This window comes from Lonchura striata, chromosome 8 (genome assembly GCF_046129695.1).
Source record: "Lonchura striata isolate bLonStr1 chromosome 8, bLonStr1.mat, whole genome shotgun sequence".
NCBI classification, from domain to species: Eukaryota; Metazoa; Chordata; class Aves; order Passeriformes; family Estrildidae; genus Lonchura; species Lonchura striata.
The window spans coordinates 11,137,547-11,158,875 of NC_134610.1; the positions used below are offsets into that span (position 1 = coordinate 11,137,547).

A 21,329-nucleotide genomic window follows, 5' to 3' on the forward strand; every position below is an offset into this window, starting at 1 on the left:
CTAATGAGAGAAGATGGCTGGCCAAAGCTCTAGGCGTTCTGACACCTCTGAATAAAACAATGACATCCCAACAATGTTTAAAGTGATGATTCCAGCAGAAACTCAGCCAGCTGCTTCCAGAGACTCTTACAGAATAACATTAGCCTTCTCTAAATTCTCTAAAAAACAGAAGAGTTCACAAATGTTAGGAGATGGTCTTTACCCCGAGGTGTTTACAGTCCAGAGCCTCCATCCTTCAGAGTAGTGTCGACTTATTTGGTGCATCCAGTGAGAAGTGTTGATACTTGCCTTCTTTAAAATTGTGTATGGGTCTGGATGGTCAAGACAGAAAGTAAAGGGGAGAATAAAGGAAAACTCTTACTTGATTGGAAAGAAAGAAAAAATGGAGACTTAGAGCTGAAAGGACTTGCCTGAGGCTACGGAGTCAGTGGCAGAACCCAGAATAGAAGCCAGATGTTCCAAGTCTGTAGCAATATGAATTAACAAGATTTTAACAAAAGGATGTTTTCCTTCACAGTCTGTTTTAGTCTTCCTTTTGAATATTTTATTATTTTATTTTATTTTATTTTATTTTATTTTATTTTATTTTATTTTATTTTATTTTATTTATTTTATTTTATTTTAATATCTAAAGGGTAGTGAGGGGAGTTTCAAATAAAAATAATGCACTGAGGAATCTGAGCTTTCTTGAGAATCTCTTTCTTGATAATCCTAGCATTTGCTAGGATTCTGATCTACCATGAGCAAAAAGAGCTGCTCTGATGCTAATTCTTAGGTAGGAACCTCAAAAATTGCAAGAGTCTATAAATATTTGCTTTATGTGCAGTGAAGAGTACAGGAAGTTCTGTGTTAGCCTAATTTAGGCTTTAATATAGGCTATTTATGTACTACCTCCTGGGACCACCTCTGATTACTGAAAGAATGACCTTATTGGAAACCAACAAGTAGGTCTGCAGTTAATTATAAAGGGTTCACAGCCTGCTGCAGAACCCTAACAATGGTATTTTTGTAGATGATGTTATGTGTTTTTATTTAACCGTTCAAATCAGGAGAGCTTAAACAGATGGCACACGCTTTCCTGCTCTCTGAGAACACCTAGAGAAAGACACTGATAATAACTGAGGGAGGCCAAGCCTAACAGGTCAGGAGAAATGGCAAAGCTCAGGCTGTCTGGCCTCATTAATTACCATCTGAAAGCAATAATGAACTGGTCAGTGGGGTCAGGAACAGGTGATGCTGTGTGGAGAGGGAGAAAGGGGGGTTTGTTTGTCTTCTGCATTTGGAAGAAGTGGTTTGGACATGTTGCCTCTTTTTAAATTTTACAATAACAATAGTGACTTAATGTAATCTAAATGTGGCTTTTGGAGAAAATCTGCTTTAGAACTTATCCAAAATAATTTCCTGAAGGAAAAAAAAAAAATATCAGTACAGTTCAGGATAATGTCTGAAGAGAGAAATGTAAAAATCTGACTTACAGGGCAACAAGTTTATACATGGGATGATGCTCCTCTGGGGCATCATAGAAAATGATTATACCAGATTTTGTTCATCAAGGCAAAGTAAGTTAAATCAGATACAAGGCAAAGCCCTTAGGAGGAGTAGGAACGTATTCAATTTAGTGAGGCAACTGTGATAGTAATTAAAGCCCAGATGGAAACCTTTGAATGTGTCTGGCGTCTGTGTATCCACTGTGTTTTTTCTGTTAACTTGACATTATAAAAGGAGCACCCAAAGAATAAAGAGATGGTGTTTGAAATTTCATCAGTCAAACACTGTCCCAAATTTGATTTATTGTAAACAATCTGCAAAAATTGCTTTGGGTATATATGATACAGGCGGGGAGTTTTCTCAAGTGGTAATTCACAAAGAGAGAAATTGTACATTATTTCTAGATTTGTCTTTGCTGAAATGCAGTCAGGATTAATTACACCATTTGCCAGCTCTACTGTGAACCCCTTGTATTTTGGACATATGGATAGAATTTTATTCTGCTGTTATATATTCTCTGTAGCAGAATGCTATGCTGGTTACTTCATAAGCACATACACTGCAAGATTTCAGTAAAATACCTTACACAGTTAAAAAAAAGTAAAAATGAGGAATTAAGAAGGGACTCATTGTCCCACTTTTTTCCCTACAATACACAAGCCAGGAGCAAAAGATGGTACTGTATGGAAACACTGCTAAAGGGTTAGCAAAATGTGAGGAGTGATTTGCTATCCCTGCTGAACGGAGGGCTGGGGGTGGCTGTAACTCTGCTGGGCTGTCGCACGCACGGGGAGCCTCGAGTGTCTCCTGCCTTGTGTTTGAGTCATTACTTTATCTGGAGCAGACACACTGCTTGCAGTCCCAAATCCTCCAGCATATGCACTACTTGATGCCTAGTACAGGCATGTTTGTGCTGCTGAGATTTACTTCTGGCCCCTGAGTAACTGGAGAGCTGTAGCCCCTGCCCAAGTCTGCCTGGTTTGACAGGCCAGGCTCAGCATCCCGGGCTGGCCTCAAGAGCATGGAGGAAGAGCTCGGTGTTTGCAGCAAGGTAAATAGAGAAAAAAAAAGAGAGGAGAGGGAAGATGCTCCTCTTCAAGTATGATAAACCACTTTTCCCCTTATCATCTGTAAACACATATTTAGGGACATTTGAAGCAGTCTGTTACTCCCTAGACAGTTTATTGGCATGTTGTGATGTTACAGTTCCAGGCAGAGCTGTAGTTAAGTGTGCATAATTAGTGGCAATATTAATGGTCTTTAACGATATTAACTCCAGGCAGAGGTGTTTTCCCTTAGCTTTCATTACCTTTATGCTTAAAATGGCTTATATCCTTTGTACTAAATCAATGTTGCCAAAATCCTCCTGGTGGTTTTCAGTTAAAAAAGTATCTCCATGTGAGCATATTCCCCTCACATATACCGTCAGTCTTCATTATCTTTTTTTTTTTTCCCACAGAAGTACATGGGGCCTCTTTTGCAGTCTATATCCTGAAATAACAACAAAAAATCCAATTTCTTAAAAATGAAGCTTGCTATTAATGGAGAATTTTTGAAGACCTCTGCTCCTAATCCACCTGCTCTGTGGCTTCTGAACTCCCTGCAAGTGGTTCACTGCTCATTGATGAGGAACCAGAACCCTGAGTCCCACAACTCATGAATTTGAGACAGATTAAATTTTCAGATCTAATTTGATTTTAATCTTTATTTTACCTCCAAATTTAATATTACAGGGCCTCACAAGTGACTGTCTATGGAAGGTGGTTTTTTTAACATGAGTCAGGACAGCACCTGTAACCTTGGAAGTGGTCTCAGTGTTCATGGGCTCTGTGATCAATCCTCCAGAAAGGGATGAGAAACTTGCAAGTTGGTACAAGACTTGCATGTAGTGCAAAAGAGGATCCTATTCCTGATCACCTTTTCAATCAGCTCTTTACTTCTCATCTTCTGACTTTGCTTAAAGACAAACTAATTGTAATTTATAAAAAAAGAAACAATGGTCTTTTTTTATTCCCTACAACCAACATCTTTTAGAGTTTATAAGACCACAGGTTATATTTATGGGTCTTATATTTCCAAATGGGGTCTGTGATGCTTTTGTCTGCAATATCATTGCCACCATGGGACTGAGGTCTGAATCTTACATCAGCGTACATAAGAGGAGGCTTGAGAGATTTATAATGGGAAAATGCTGACAGCTCCATAATTTACTGCAAGGCTAAAGGCAGCACTGTAGCTCCTGACAGCTCTAAACCCTTGTTCTGTGGGATGGTTTGTTTCTAATACACTCCCTTTGCTGGATCTTCCCCCACCCTCTCTCTGGATGAATGGACCTAGGCCTGTGAATATCTATATTGCTGCATTTTCCTTTGGTGTTTTAACAGCCTTTCACTTTTAGGACTTCCCATTGTTGAAATTTGTAAAAGATTTCAGGAACTTCACAGCAGAAAGGCTTTTTCATATAATTTGCCTTTTTTCTTGTAGCTCTTTCTTCAGCCTGGAGTATCTTACATATTCATTGTCACACCGGATACTCCAGCAGCAGCTTTACATTTTCAAGCCCTGGTACTTTGCTGTGTCCAAAAAATGGGTAGACACCGAACAATACCTACTTTTTAACTTATTTGAGTAGAATGCTGTGCATCTGCATAATGGTTTCACACAGAAAGTGCTTTATCTTCATGAGTTAGTGAGTCAGTTTAGGGGTATTCTATTGGCAAAAGCTTTCAGAGAAATTATGCATGGTAAATTAATGAAGGGCGTCTGAGGTATTATTGTGTGTGAATGCACATGCCATTAGAATCAATGGCTGGCTGAAAAAAGTTAACGGTCATTAAGGGGCTGTTAAAAAGGCCAGTGGACACAGATTTACTCTCTTGCAGGGCTCTGGTTGGGTTAGGTGAAGACAGAGATTGCTATTTGCCTCCAGGCCACAGGATAGCCCAGGCTTTGTGCTTTCCTGTCCCCATTTCTCTTGGCTCCTGTCAGTGGCAGATTTAAGAGAGACTGCAAGAGCCTGTCTTCTGAGGAGGTAGAGAACATCTTCCCAGCAGGTAAAGACCTTTGCATGACTTTTCCTTAGTTTACAAGTGGTTGGTAACAGAAAGTCCAAGCGGTTGAGCTTGAAATGGCTTAAAGCAGTGTCTCAGTGTAGGTGTGAAATGGAACTCTTTAGCGGAGAGCTTGCCAAAGAGAAGGTACTGTTGGTTTTGGTTGATGCCACCCTATCTGATAGTGAGTCTTTAAAATATTGCTCACTCGAGTTGTGGGGTACTGGCTCCAATCAGACAAGAAGAAAAGAGCACTGCAGCAAATCTGACCATTAGCCATTGGTATGGAAATGCTGAATGCCAGCTGGAGATTAGGCAACTGTGTGCCACTCCTGGCAATACAGCTTGGAATTTGTCATACACAGAGCATGAGTGACGCAAGCTGGTTTTCCTGGGTACCTGTATTCCCTTGGGCTGTTTCTTTCCCTTGAGCAATGTAGATTTTTTTCCCCTGCATTGTATTCTGAATGCAGTGATTCTGACTGAAATAAAATGCATGAAGAAAATTAATGATTTGATATCTTCTTGCTGCTGCCAAAATAAATGTAAAACAGTCTTTGATCTGGTGGCTTTGAAAAAGTGAGCTGGACCAGTTACTGATACTTACTGACCTAAGTAAGTGATAAAGCGACTGTGTCAAAGTTTAATTAGTCTTGATCAAGATACATTTTTAAGATTTAGAACTAGTGGCCTTTTGAAGAAGTAAGGCTTCTAGTTGTCATTTATGTCACAACATGTCCTTTTATCATACTTTCTGTGTCTCCAGCAGGAACAGTTTTTATTTTAAAGGAAAAGAGAAATGGTTCATTTGATGGGGATTAGCACAGACAAGCTTACTAATATTTGAAGGCAATTTCTCTGCCTTACCTTTTTCCCTATTTCATATCCCACAGAGATTACCTCAGACTGCTGTTGTTAGTCACTGTTATTTATATAAAGATATGTAATGCATTTGTGCTTGAGGGGTCGTCTGTAACGAGGTATGCAATTTCAGACTGTAGAGACTGGCAGAAATTACTGTGAAGAATTGCTTTCCAGTGACAGCTTTATCCTGCCTGTAATATGTCATTGCGTGTGACTCTCAATTAATCACCCAATAACAAAACATTGCGCCTGGTGACAATGGTGTGTCCATTAATACCGAGAGGTAAGGCTCAGCTTTATGAACACAAATGCTGTCCCCTGCCCACTCGTGCACTTTAATCAGCAAGTCTCAGCCCAGAAGGAACATTTTTCTCTTCTCCTCTCCCCCATCATCCTCTATTGCCATCTATTAAGCTGCAATCCATAACGTCTCATGTCTCTGTAATGGTCTGATGGCGTGTGGTGTTAAATGATTGCATGAATTTGACTTTGTCTCGCTCCGCCTTGACCTTGGTGTCTTCAGTGGCTTCCCCTCACTCGTTTTCAAATCAGGAGTGGGGAGTTGGAAGAGAAAATGGAAGAGTGACAGAACGGAGATAGTACAAAGGAGGTTTGATGTTGTTCTTTGAGGATATGGGGGAGATAAGAGGTAAGATCTATTGCTGGGAGAGGAAAATGCAAATTTGCAAATTTGCAGGAGAAAAGCTATCATGCCGTCGAGCATAAACTGCTCCACAGACTGAAGACTGCCATGTGCAGGACCTCATTGGTAAGCAGAGTGGAAACCTTGCAGTAATTCTTCCCCTTGCTTGTTCTAGCATTCATAATATGATTGCTAAGTAATATATCAATTTAAGTAAAATCCCCAAATACCGTTTTATAGCTGTATTTTTATCCTGAATAGAAACATAAAGAGGCACCTGGGTGTTCTGTTCTTGGGCTACAAAGAAAGACACTCTGGTCCCAGCCACCAAATATGAATCAATGTTATTATGCCCAGCCAGGTTTAGACATAGATCCTCATCCCCTTGATAGCCTTAGGTTTTTTTCTTTTTTCAGTTGATTTAGAGTTGGTGTTGAAGTTTTACATCCTGTGCAACATAGATAGGAAGTCTGGTAGTAATTAGTGTCAATGCTTTTGGTTTTCTTTGCAAAGAAACCTAATTTTTAGAAAGTGTTTGGCAGGATAGTCTCAGAAGAACCCCCTGAGCATCCTCAGTTCTGGTTTACACCAGAGCATTGTCATGTTACATGCAACAGAGGAATTAATTATTGTATCTCTTCCCATGGGTTAATACTGTTTGTGAATTTGTGACACATTTGACTGATTGCATTGAGAAGTGCACACTGAAGGAGGCATTTGGATTTTGACAATGGTATGTTGGGTGCATTGCAGTACTTTCACTTTTTGTAAATAAAAAGCAAAAGCCTTTGGGATCCTTAGCAATAAAAAGGTTTGTAGCTCCTTGGGGAATTCTTCATGGTCTGGCTTGCTGAATCTCCCCATTGTCTCTGAATTATCAGCCAGACAATAAAAAAATAGTTAATCCAGGGTTTATGTCAAACATGGTTATTTATGGTTTAAATGCAGTATTATACCAGCACCATACAAAGTTCTTACTCCCTCTGGGCAATGTTACTTCTGCCAGTTAGCAAGAGCATTGGTTTTGGTGCTTTAATTAAGTCTAACCCCATCTCCCCTGCTGTATGAGCATAGATCTGACAAGATGCTGAACTTGCTAAACTATATAAAATAAAAGCACCTGCCCTCACATGAAATTGAGGACACTCAGTACTGCAGAAGGTGTTCTCCTTGGTGATCCCTGGCACATACAATCCAGCACAGCTTCATAAAGCCATTTGCTGCCAGGTGTGGGGCTGCATATTTGCATCAAGCTTTTCCATCAGGTGAAGGCTGTTAGTTCATGTGTTAGGAGCCAAGCACACACAGGGGAGACCTCCAAGAAGGAGGTTTGTAATCAATTTTTCATTCCCAAATTATTTTTCCAGGGTCCCCACAGTATGGTGTTTGAGTAACAGAATAATTTCCTAGCTATTAAGTGCCTGAAAATCAGTAATTAACTTAGTACAAGCTCTTCTCTTCCTCTCCCTCCTCTGCTCAAAAAAACAAACAAACCCCCTTTCTCAGCAGAGGAAATGCAGATGGAAGCAGTCTCTTCTGCCTTAGTGCAGTCATGTACAGATTACATCTTTTTCCCCCTTTCAGTTCTGTGAATAACATAATTGCTTTGTTATCCCTCAGGGGATTTGTAATATTAACATTGGTTAATGACATTAATTCAAGTTTTTACCATTAATAAAATGGCATTTCTTAAAATTAAGCATTACATTTCAATTAGTAGTCCATCAAAGACTTTAATAGTCTGGAGCATTAAAGTGATATTTTTTTAAATTTCTTATTAATTTTTTATTGTATCATGCTAATTTCCAAAGAGTGATTGAAAGCCCAGCTGATCCAATGAACGACCCTCTTTGCCATGTTTCTTGAAGGAACCACTTTCTTTTATGACATTATGCAAAAAGGTCACATTTCCACAAAGCAGGAATCTGTTTCAGTCACCTCCTGAATTCATTATCATCCTTTTTACTTTTTAACATGAGGCACATGATATACAGGCACCCCAGGTGGACATGTTTAAATTAATCTAGTAATAATTGATTCAGGAGAGATTTGGAGGACAGAATTTGCATAAAAGCCATAATGAGAGCAACTCCTCCAAGGCCAGACTGAACAGCTAAGTCCCTGAATAACTTACATCTCCTAAACTAATTTGGTTATATATGCAGGATGAAGGTGTGGGGGCTGGAGCACCATGTGATTGGAATTCATTACAAATAATTCATCTTCTCTAGGAAGGCTGGCCTCAGACTGTATTAAAATTGTATCAGCTCCCAAATGCTTGCTCAGACCCTGCCTCTGGAAGATTATGACAAAGTTTCTGTCTGAGGGATTGTTTGGGTGTTTTAAAGCATTTCTGAGGCAAAGAGCTGACACCCCAGGGCTGGGGTCTCCTCTGGCAGGCTGCTTCTCATGCCTGGTGAGAAAATATTCAGATACCCAATCTTGGCTGGACATCTTATGGTTAAAACCATAAGTGCAGAGGAGGATTCCAGCTTTCAGTCTCAAATATTCTTCCCTTCTATACCAGAATGGAATTTCTTAGCTAAGTTGTAGATCATTGGATTTGCATTAAATTCTGGATCACTGTGATGTCTTTGGGAATTTAGAGAGTCCGTCTACAGGATGAGGACTCTGCACTGTTTAGTTAAAGTAAATCTGCAGACAAAGAAAATTACAACTGTTCAGTTCATTAAAAGAAAGCAGCCAAGGCCTTTTTGAAGGTCAGCTGTCCTGCTTGACTTTGCCTTTGCCTAAATACTCTTTCTGAGGAAAGCTCTAAAAGGATGTCTCCATGACCCATCCTGTGTTCTGAGGCTGATGAGCTTCAGTTAGCAGTTAACACAGTACCATGCTCCTAGTATCAGAGAAGTTGCATAGCATGTGTGGAAGAAGGGGGAAATTCAGCTATCTTTTCAGAAACTGTTGACCACCATATATTTTTCATGGCAAAATTAATGTCACTGTTGTTTTCAGCAGATGAGAAACCAGTCCCATTTTGTTTATACAAAGCAGTCAGTAATAACCTGTCATTTGTGCGCTGTGCGTTTTCTGCAGTGCTGCCCTGCAGCCTGGAGGGTCTGTGAGTGCAGCCCTGTTTTTCAGAGTTCCAAGTACAGTGCAAGAGTTGGGACAGACCAAAGCAGCCCTGCTGCTCCAATGAGGGGAGCACTTAACAGAAGTAAGGCACTCACAGGTACCTGCTGTTGCAAGAAGTATGAGAAAAGCTGAGCATGGCAGGAGGAAAAAAGAGTCTGGCTGACAATTCTTGTTTTGTCTGTTCACATTTGGGGCATATAGAGGCTGGCTGAATGCTTTCTAGCCAGAGGTTTCTGTATGATAAATGATGCTGTGCTGTGCCAAGAAGACAATGCAGCAAAACATATTCTTGTTTCCAAACAGGCTGAAACTTGGGAGTTGTGCTGCAGGGATGCTTTATGCTTCTTCTCCTAGAGTTACAATTAAACAATGAATATGTGTTATGTGGCACTGGGTAATCACAAATCTTTGACAAAACCAACAAGCTCTGGTTTCTCTCTCCTTCATGGGCAAGCATTAAAAGAAAAAGGACTTCTCATCCTGTTTTCCCAACACAGCGGTGGAGGAAGGAGCTGCTGGGAGAGATGAGTTGGGTTTGCAATGTGCAACAACTGCCTTTGACTCTGGCATGTGGGGCTGTGTCACTGATGCAAGAGGATTTGTTGGATGGAAGTGGGTGGCAGAAGCTGGAGGTAGTGTCAGAGGTTTTAACAGGAAAAACAAGCCTCTGGAAAAGGCCAGCCCATATGTTATGGCTGACTCTCAGGCATGAGGTTTGTTGGTGTCATAATTTCATGACTTGGTGTTTGTGTTCTGGACACTTGAATTGTGGGATTGCTTTGGGTCAGAGAAAAATTAAATGGGTTTTTTTGTTTGTTTGGTTGGTTTTGGTTTTTTTTTTTTTAATTTTTGCTTTCTGTTGTTTTCCCAGCTCTATGGACACAGGGGCACCACAGTGACTGCTACATAGTTTATCAGGATTGTCTATATGCATGGCACAATCTGGGGACTGTACTTGTCCCCAGATTGCTGTCATAGTGTTGAAGAGAGAAACTTTATGAGTTACCAACCTGTATTAAGTCTAATATAATTTGGAACCATTGTCACTAACTTCCTTACAAACATCCCATGGAATGTCTGCAATAGACCCTAAAATTAGAGCTGAATAAAAAAATAGTGTCAGTAAAACAATGTTCAATACTTTAGTAAGTCGAAAAATCAATAACACTTATTGTTTTCATATTAAACTGTGAAACAAAAGATAAGCCCATACCAAAAGCATTTTGAAGAGTCAGGAGGAATTAATTCCTCTTTCTGTTTCTGTCTAAAACTGTCTGCAAATACTAGTGACTGTGTGGCAATTCTGTGTCCTGCCTCAGTTTCCAGCATTGTAGCATCATAGGAGCAGTGGGGAGGTCTGTGAACAGAGCACCTCATGTCTGGAAATCACTGCAAAAAGAGGATTATCTCCAGACTGTCAGGCACAAGAGGGTGTTGGAATGACAGTGGCTGTGCAGTGTGGTCCTGGGGACTGTGGCTCTGCTAATTTTCCCATTTACAAACCAGCTACATTGTGCAGGGGAGCAACTTGAAGAAAAGCTGCTGTGTTGGTGTTTTGGGAACAGCTACAGGCCTAAGGCATCAGTCTATAGATTGAGTACGAAACCTCAAGCCAGAAAGAGCTCTTGCAGCCAGGTGACAATTTGCAGTAAGTGTGATACTTGCAGCATGTAGCTGATCTGAATGTAAACAGCATGTTTGGTACCTTGGCTTTACAGCCCCCATGCAGAGGATTCCAAATCACATGTTCAGTGAGAAAGGTGACTGCACTGCAAGTGCTGAACCCTGTGCATGCTTCCCTGCTGCAGGCAGGGCCCCTGGAATAGTTATTCCTGCTGTTGCTGCTGTCCCAGGAGCCCTAGGGTGCTCCTCTCTTGGGCTGTGTACACTCTTCCTCTTTTTGGCTGAGCATCCAGAGACTTTGACCGGGAGCCAGGAGCTCCTGATTCTAAAGCAAGGCTCCAGTAAATGTCGTGTCTGAGCTGCAGTTGTGCTAAGTGCCATGGCATCCATTACACTCTGCTGTTGTATTAGGTTTTGCCTTCATCTCTGTGTTTCACAGATGGAACACATAAACATAATTCCATAGCCAGTCCAAGTCCAGGAATTACCAAAACTTTGGTAATTCTTTGATGAAACTTTGACATGTCTCAGAGGGGCCATTCTGTGAACAGTAAACAGCAGATATTTCCATAGAGGCACTTTTCTAGAAAACAGTGGCAGCATACCACCAGGGAGATAAATGAGTGTGAGCCTTCATCACCAAATACAATCTTTGAATAAATAGAAGGCTTCAGACTCCAAGGCACCTTTTCTCAAGTGCTAAATTCATACCCCAAACAAATGCTAACAAAGCCTCTCATGTCTTTATATTAAGTGTAGCCAGTTAAAAAAAGATCTAGAGCTCTCTGGGGAGCCTCTTGAAGCACTTGGGGACACACTCAATGTGTGTCAGGTTAGCACTACTCAGAAGCAAGTCTGAGTGTCAGCAGAGCAGGTATTTATTTATGCCCACTGGATTTGGCAGCAGCCCAGAGGTACAGTATATTTTGTGCTGTTACACAGACTTTTGCTGTTGAATCAGCTTTATTTAATGGAACCTCTCTATAATAGGGTCTTGTTTTGGAGGGCTTCTCCACAGGTGAGGGAACAGTTCTGTTTCCAGGACCTTGTGGCAATGGACTGCCAGGTAAACAAGTGGTGGATGATGGTTTACTGAGGGCCTACACCAGTCCATATAGAAGTGGCCTGACAACAAGCAATTAATTTTGTACCAAACCATTATTAAGAGTTTTGTCTCTGTTACCTGTTCTGAATGAAAATATCCCATTGCATTTTGTGGGCTTGGTTTTGGACATTGACCAGTCCTGGGTGGCTTTGATCAACAATCAGACAGAGCCCTAGAAATAAAGTATCCCCCCTGTCAATTTTTTGTGGAATGTAGTCGTAAGAACATCAAAGTATAGATTATTACTATTTACCTCCACTATAGGCTTCATGAGCCATGAACCAAACAGTATATTAGGAAAAATTGATTTTTTTCCTTGCAAGGAGTTACCTGAATTATTTATACAGATCTAGATAACAGAAGGGTTTCAATGAATTGACCTGTGTGGCAAAATCTTGATTGTTTTATTCCTGATATAAAACCTACTGTGATACTGCCAGTGGTGCCCTGCAGATTCTGTGAAGCAGGAGCTGTGAGAAGGGTCAGCATGGAGCTCAAGCTTCTGCTCTGCACAAGGCAGCATATTGCCTGTACACACTTGAGATGTACCTGCTGCGGAATTGCAGGGGGGTTTGAAGATAACCCTGCCTGGGGTGAGAGCAAGTTCAGTGTGAGACTCAGGTGATGTTGCAGTTGAGGCCATGGAAAGCCCTGAGCAAGGTGGGTACACACAAGCCTGGTGACAGTCAGAGCAAGACCTTTGGCATAGAAAATGCCATGAAATTCAAAGTGAGCTCACTGATTCTTCTGAAGATTGTAGGGTGATTTAATTAAAGCAAAACAAGATCTCTTCACAGATTCTCATCTCAGCCATAGTTTGACCATTTCCATAGATTTTCCTCACAAAGTAAATAAGTGAGGGGATCTCACAAGTCCAGTCTAACAGTGCATATGAGATTTAACCTCTGGACATGCAAGTGCAACATGCCATGTTTTGGCTGTACGACAGATCCATGTCCCCAGCATGGGCACAGCTGAGGGCTGAGTGTGTGCATGTGGCCAGGGGCAGAGAGAAAAGCTTTTCCTTTGATAGTGTGGAATGGCCCTTGGAGCCAGTTGGGTGGGACAGATTCCAGCTGGAGAGGGAGGGAAGGGTGAGGAGCATCAGATGAATAAAGTTTTGTTGGCCTTGGAGCTCTATTTTCTAGGGCAGAGCTGCCTGTGTTAGCCTGTCATAGCCACATTTCTGTGCTGTCTTTCTTTACAATGTTTATATTTATTTTCCTTATTCTTCCAGTACTTTTTTGAATACTTTAATGTCCACATCTTTCCATTGCTCCTCTTGCCTCTGCTGTCCCAGTCTAATAAAACCATAACTGTGGCAATCACAAAAGATCCTGAGCAGAAGAATTAAAGCTTTTGCAGGAGGTTCCTTTTTTAGTCTTTTCTAAAGGCATGTCTTTCCTTTAAAATGAAAGATGAAGCATTTTCTTTTATCCTTTAACTTTACTGTCACATTTTATTAAGTCAAAATGATAGTTACAGTCAGAGGAAAGCAGGATATGAATTCCTGGTACAGCCATTTTTAAAGTGTGCTTTGTTTTAAAGCCCTGAAGATTGATTGAAGGTATTTTTCTTCTAGACGCAGAGCTTTAGTCAAAAGGGGCCTGATCTGAGTTACCCTCTGTAAATCAGGATTAGTTCCTGTGAAATCAATGGAGTTGCAATGATACAATATGGGGTGAGTTGGAAAAGACTCACGCCCTGACGATAAATAAGGGAGGGACTGTGGGTGATCCCCTGAACGCTGCCCTTGCACCAGGGTGAAGCCACAAGGCAAAGCAGAATTGTACCCTGTCCCTCTTGGGCTGCCATGGAATGTCCTGCCTGGGAGGTGGGCAGGTAGAGTGGCTTTGTGCTGACACAGGCACTGAGGTTGCAAATCTCAGCTTTGGAGATGCTCTGAGTGTGCAGATCTCCTGCCTTTCCCAGATGGAGCAGGTCTTTGCACATCCCCTGCCACTGCCACTGCAGTCAGGGAGGGCCATGAGCTGAGAAAGCCTGATTTAGGAGACAAGAGGATGGTGGCAGAAGTGGTGCTCTATAAAATACCTGACTGGAGCTAATGTCACCAAATCCAGTGTAGCCTGAATTCATCGACCTTTTTTTGTTGGAGGTCTGTAGGGATTCACTGGGTGGAGTAGAAAAGGGGAGAAAGATGCCCCATCACTGGCCCTTGGGGCTTTGCAGAGGCTCAGAGGACAGGCGTTCATTAGGGACAAGACAGATTAATTTGGACAGATAATATTTTTGGACATTTTTATCTCTTTTTAATGTGTCTGCATTGGGCCAGGGAGAAGAATAGCTAAGGTGGTAAAGATGCTTCAAGATGAGAAAATAAAGAATTGAAATTATGTGTCCTGTCTGAGATTTCAGTTTAACCAGGGATTTGAGCTCTTGTCTCTCATCTGCACTGAAACCTTGACAACTGATTTCTTAAGCCCTAAGCCATTCTGAGCAGACAGTCTAATAAGAACAGCTCTTTTTATAGCATTTAACTGTATCTAAATGGCTTCAGGCCAGGGCAAGTTCCAGCACTGCAAAGCACCACTACTCTGGGGTGTGCTTGGGATGTGCAGCATTTTAGCATCTGGATGGGGACTGCCCTAAGCACTGGTCATACTCCAGGCTTCACAGTGAAAATCTGCAGCTTGGGCAAAATGGGAGGCTTGGATTTGGCCACCTCCAGTAAAATGAAAATATTTCGTTTAATTAAAACACTTCTTAACTGCTGGACTCTCCCAGGCAGTCACAAGTTTGCTCTTGGCACGCAGCTGACCTGTGCTTGCACATGGCACTGCTCCGTGTTAGGAGTGTGGGCTTCTCTTTGGAAATAAATTTGCAGCAGCTGGGAACTACCTACCAAGTTAGAGTCTTAAAATATTGAGAAAAAGTGAACAAGGAAGCCTGGGAAAGGACAGATTGAAGGACTAAGATGTTTCAGTGTTATCCACTGTCTCAATATTGTTCAGCTCTAGGCTCTGACTTCTGTTGCCCTTGATCAAGGCTGGCATTCACCCACTGATTCTGACTCCAGTTACACACCAGCTCAGGGCTGCACATGACACTGATTTTCCTCAACTTTTCAACACACAAATGCTCCACACATTTGATGAATACAATTGGATGTAGGAGGTAGAGAACATAGTGAAGGATATGATTTTCTAATAATGTTCCTTTTTCACCTTGGTTTGGTCATTTATTACTTTCTACTTCAAGTTAGAAACCATTATTTTCATGCACACTTTGGATTTCCCTATGACAATAAGGAAAAGAAGATGAAACTTTACCCCAAATAGTGGTTACATCTTTCTAAGGAACAGTGAAGTCTCTTGGACTGTGGTAAAATCTCCCAGGGAAAGTGGCAGAAATCCAGATACTTGGCACATTTTACAACTAATCCAGACAAAACACTAGTAAATGTACTCTGCTTTGGCTCAGAATAGGCTGTGGGATGTTATGAAGCTTCCCTGTATGCAACTTTTTATCATTTCATGACCATAATGAGTGTGAAACTTGAATTTACACGTCTGCTTATTGCATGCCACACCAGGCTGTAGAGGAGCATAGGACCTTATCATGTGTCTTTATTTAAAGATTTTTTTTTTCACCTAGCTTGACATCATTGTTTGGATGATTAGTACATGAAAATGGCCATATTGGCTCAGACTAGAAGTCTGTCTAGTTTAGTACCTTCTTTCTAGGATTAGCCAGTAATGGCTGCACTGGGAGTAGTGGAGCGTGCATAAAGTGAGATTTCTATGACTGTCTTTTCCCGTTTCCAGCAAGGATATCTGACAGTGAAAAAGTCCTTTTGCCTTTTGTGCATTTCCCACAACAACCATCTCCTATCTAAGGAAAGTTTGGCTTTGACTTTAAGTGTATCTGAAAACCATACAAATGCATCTACCTGGCCTTCACATCTCTGTGCTGTGCTTCATTTCTGCATCTTTACTGGAAAAGAAAGGATCATTTAATCCAGTGGCTGAAAATATAATGTGAAGTTTCATCATCAATAATTTGTATTACAGTGTGGTTCGTACAACATGTCCATCATGTGAGGTGCCACAGTACTCAGTGGTGTACACCCTGCAGTATGCTTGTGCTTAATGACTAAATGATGGGCTGGCCTTAACTTTAAATGATTTCACATCTCTTCCTTCTGCCAGTCCCATTTCTTAATTTAACATTATATTTGCTGTGTTTTTAAAAACAGTCACCCTCTGTAGTAAAGTGCTGTAGAACCTCTTTTGGAGAGCTGGAAAGGGATTTTATATATCACTGCATAAAATCTGCATGTATATGGGGATGGAAAAAATGTGAAATGTTGTAATGTCTCGCTCACACTGGTTGGGAAACCAAGTCCCTAGAACTACCCCGAGCTCTGAATGCCAATGCTGTTTTCAGTCAGAGCTATGGAGCTACTGCTGAGGATGTGCAGAATGGATGCACTGGCAACTCATCTTTATGCATGTTTAAAATCACAGAGAAATACAGTTAAGAATAAAACACAGGATCCATTTTTCAAACCAACTGTCTCCCATTTCTGGTGTAAGCAGTCCCTTATTGCTCTTGTGATGCCTGAAGACCTTTAAAAGTTTCTTCCAACTCCTTAATGTCACAATATTGTTCTCTATATTGGAGTTTGCTCCATGCCACAAGCCTGTCATTGTGCATCAGTGCCTCATATTACCTGCCATCGGCCTGCCCATTTCAGGTCATCTCTAAAACACTGAAAGTGTTAGAGATGCCAAACAAAAATATAGAGGTATCAGATATTGCAGCTGTTGACTTTATGAATTACACCTGCAGGAATTGAAAATCTCATTATGTGTGAATTTAATCAGAATCAGCTTTATCACTAGATAAGATTTAAAGGTAGGAGACTCTATTTGTCTGAAAACATGTGCTTGCAATAAATGAACAAAGTTACATAGGAAAATATACTATGAACATCAATAAGATTAAATTTGGCAATGCAGATTTTCTTAAGCTGCAGCATCATCTTGGGGAGCCTGTGGCATGGGCTAATTAATCCTCCATCCTCTGCCTCAGGCCTGGTAGGCCTGGGGGAATTTTTAGAGCTGTGCCTTTACTGCTACTGTTGTTAAAAATGCTCATGTAGAGAAGGTATGACTTTTCTGTCTCCTCACCTGAGAGTAAATGCTCCTCCTCTTTAGCTGTGCCTCAGCTCTTGTGACTGGGAGCTATAGCATTCCAGAATAATGAAGACAATCAGTTCTCTTCTCACCATCTTCTCCTTCAGATTATTCTAATTTTTATGTGACCTTAATTAGCACTTTCCTGACAAGACCTTTATACTGGTTTGTTTTGTTCAAGACATGTAAAGCAGCAGTGGTCAGATGTATGAGTCACATGTTAGAACAGTTTTTATGGTGACTGATGTTGGCCTTTTGTTAGCAATCTCTTGAATTTAGCATGGAATTTTCTATGGACACATTATGAAATTGAAGAGAGAAGTGTCCACATTGGGGGAAACATTTACACCTCGGATATTTGAAATTTCATGTTGTCAGTGCCAGTCATTGCACACCAGGTGATTTATAAGGCACGCACCCTAAGGGTACACAGATATAGATATTTAGGGAGCTGTGCACTTCCCTTTACAGTTGTAAACTGGGGTAGGTTTTTTGATTTTTGTATTCTGTTGTTCTTTTGGTTTGTTTTTTTGGTGCTGTTTGTGGAATATTACCTTACATACTTAAGCACAAGTGGGGTTGGTAGGAAAGGGGAACTCTACCCTTCCCCATGTTATATGCGCTGGATAAGCATTTGCCTTTCTGAAAGTGGAACATTTCTGAAAGAGGAATTATTTGTATTTCAGGTATCCTCCGTGGGCCTATCTTGGAAGCTAGATCTGCAGCTGCCCTTCAGTCATGATTGTTTCAAGATTAAAGGCCATTTCCCTGTCATTGCCAAGCCTTTTTCTTCTTGCTTTTCATCTCTCAGCATCACAGAATGTACCTGAATACACTGAAGCTGAACATCAGCAATGTGTTAGGAAAGAGCACCCCACAATTGCTTTTGAAGGTAAGAGCTTCTGTTCCTGTTCCAGATTCCAATTGGATGATCCATTTAGGTTTAGTCTGTGTTGTTTTTCCTTACAAGTCTGATCCACAGGCCAGAGGAAGTGGCCTGACGAATCATTTTCCCTTTGATGCTTCACAGTGTTTTAATTCTGAGGTTTCACAGCAGTCACTTAATTCAGGCCGTTTTGGGACTACTGGTCTAAGAATCTCAATTTTCTACTCTGTTAGAGGCTCCCTGTAATCTTGTGCCATGCTGAAACTGTGTTTCAGTATCCTGTTCTCTAACTGGTTTCAGTAATGCCTCACCTGGCTTGCTTGAGCCAGACATTTGATAAGTGAAATGTGATAGAGAATTTGGACATGCTTGAATGCAAGAGAAATTAGTTGACTGAAAATTGTAGGGAATGGCTGTGCTTTTGTTTGTAGCATTCCTGGTTTGGTTTTGTTATGTATTTGTCACCTGGGCTAGTAGTTTTTCTGTCCTCCATCTGGGCATTTAACTTGAATGTGAGAGGAGGCCTTTGTGTTGCAATGGCCAATTCTTTTCCTGTTCTTTTGAAGTGTGGGATTTCTCTTGTCCTTATCCACTCAGATTTTCCATGAATGTACATGTCATGTACTCCTCAATTGTTGTCTGGATAATCTGTCCATTTATCCACACAACAGCTAGATCTTTCTATTGGTACCACTATTATTTGAAAATTCACTCCAGTCTAGTGTGTTCAACTCAGCGTGCCAGCATCAGCAGCTGCTGAGTCTCCTTGCTAAAAATGGTTTCCTCTGAAATGTTGGAATATCGATTTTGGTTCCCATTTAAGACTTTGCAATGCATCTCCAGTTACATTCTTTGCTAAAGGCAATTGAGTACCTTGCAATGTGTCTCTAGTTAGGTTCTTTGCTAAAGGCAATTTAGTTGTGGTTTTGTGACCTTTGAGATAGGGTTTCCAGGAAGAAAGTAGTCAAAGGCTTCCTTACTGACCTTTCAGGGTTCTTCTAAAGAGCTTTACTATTCTTCACAGAGGAGGAAACTCTTGTCTCTTAATTTGGAAAGTTTAAGAGATTTCTTGTCTGTTTTCCATTATCCATGTCTTAAAGGTTTAAGTGGATTAAAATAAATTAGCAGAATCTTTAAGCCTACATGATATGGCACTGGCTCTAACCTTGGTCTGGTAAATAAACCTTGATTTTAATTGCTAAATAAATCTAACCATCTACTTTAACTGGGGAGGGCCAAAAGGAGAAGTCCTTGCTGTTAAAAAACAGTGAAATTCAATTCCATAGATAAAAAAATAATGAGAATATTATAGGTACAGAAAAGAGGAAAAAGTGTTGCTCTATTAACCAGAAGAACCAAAATTTGAGTTTACAGAGGATGTGTCTGTGCAATCCTGCACTGATTTAAATTATTCTGTAGGGAATATTAAAAGCCCCAGCTCCTGAAGTTGAGGAACTGGTGGGCATTTCTTGGCACTCAATATGAGTGCTACTCTTCAGAATTGATGGCTGTGTAAACACACTCATAATCTGCCAGTTTGCTTTGTTTTAATAAGACATGAATATTTCACAGGAAAATAAAATCTGCCCTCTTCTTTCACTATTCTTGTTCCCTTCCTTTCTTCAATGAGAAAGGGCAAAAACTGGTCAGTTAATTAAAACCTGACAATTGTGCAAAAGAAAGAAAGATTGAAATTGCAGATGCATCAAGAAAATTATGCAGATTACCGCTTGAGATTATTAAACCCAAGTTAGATTCAGAGTTATGTTTTTCCATAGCACCTGTTTCCTTATTATTGTTCATGATACAGTTTAATCTTGTATTTTCTGCTGCAAAGCTCAGCTGGAAAATACACTGTAGGAATTAAAGGCACCTTTCGTCCACTGCACATAAGGCCTGGGGAAGAGGGCTCACATGTCCAAAACCACATCTCAGTTCATAATCTGATTTCTCTTAAAGCCATACCCTGTTCTGATGCCAGCACACACAGGTTTAGTCTGCAGTGGTAGACAAGTAGGGGAATCTAAATTTTATGTGGTGTTCCCAGATTGCCCTGAGGATGTTTGTGCTTAACAGTTTGGCTCAGGGGCTTTCTCTGAGTCTCCAGATGCATCAACTCATGAATCACAACCTGGTACACAATGGGAGTGTGTAATAACTGAAAGAGTGACCCCAGCAGAGCCCTTGTGATGCTCCTGCTGCCAGGGATTATGTTACACCAGCAATTTTCTGTGGATGGGCCACAATAATAATAAGGCCTCTGACCATTCAGTCATACATTAATTTACTGACAGAATGAATAGGCTAACAAAACAGTTTATGTTACAAAGGGGTTGAATAACTTCTTTTTCACAACCTTGCTAACCAGGCTTCCCTTCACCAGACAAATGTGATACCATACCATGGTTTGTGCTTTCTAGTCTTCAGTTTACACTTTGCTTGTGCTCAGTCTCTTTTTATTATACTTTACCCCTAGATAATATTCTTAACATCCAGTTGACTGGGTAATATCCTTGTTGTAGAAGAATCCAAGTAAAACTTCTTTCTGCCTACTTTCCCCTTATTTCCTGAGAAATTCTGTATTTTTATGTTATTATTGTATTTCATCCACACTAGCCAATCATCTGTTTGATTGGCTTTGTATCTCTTTGTCTTGCTGTGAAAGTGGGTAAGAAAGATAGAACCCAGTACATGTCCTACTGATTTAAGCAGAAAAGAAATTATGTATATAAAATGCTTTTCCTTTAGCTGTGTTCAGACCTGAATAAATGCCTATTTCTTTACAGACTCCATTCCCAAAAGGATTTGTGCCATTACATGTGACATAGAGAAAATGGCCTAGACAAGTTGAGGGGCATACATTCTGGTTCTAGATGTACATACTTTAAATGCTAAAGATAACATTTGCTCTGCCAGGAGAGATGTGGGCTGGGGAGGGGCCATGAGCTGAATGGTTCATCCTTGCAGCCTGTATGAAGATCCTGAGGGACACAGCAGGAATTTTGTCCTGCAAGCACTGTTCTGTGTGTTTGCACAGTACCAAACTATCACAACGGTGACCCAGTTTCCCTGGGGCTTATAAATGGTGCCCATTGTACAATAATAACATACTCAGTTTGGGCTATTCATAATTAGATTGTTCTACTCTGTGCTTATAGAAAATCCAGTTAAAGTTTGATTTCCCTTGTTAGATCAATAAGAAAATTATCTTCAACTTCCCAGGAGGCTGTTTCTTGTGTCTTACTAACTATTTGACTGTTAGTTGACATTAGAAATGTTGCATGCTTGTTTGTTTTTCATTGAGTTGAGAATTTAGTAAAACAAGTCAAGCGTATTCTTAGTGCATCCCTTTCTATTTATACATCTCTGTACACATGCATCCAAGTCCCATTTCACAAAACAGTTTGTCATCCCA

At 40.7% G+C, this 21,329-nt stretch overlaps 1 protein-coding gene across 5 annotated transcripts in view; it reads left to right on the top strand.

Moving 5' to 3' along the window:
* SEMA5B (semaphorin 5B) overlaps positions 1-21,329 on the top strand; it is a 269,841-nt gene that overhangs the window by 117,398 nt on the left and 131,114 nt on the right. For all 5 annotated transcript variants that reach the window (XM_021526077.2, XM_021526078.2, XM_021526080.2 and 2 more), the window contains one exon: positions 17,715-17,920. In XM_021526077.2, the coding sequence (XP_021381752.1) occupies positions 17,767-17,920 (154 nt within the window). In that variant the 5' untranslated portion in view covers positions 17,715-17,766. The remainder of the gene's footprint in view (positions 1-17,714; positions 17,921-21,329) is intronic.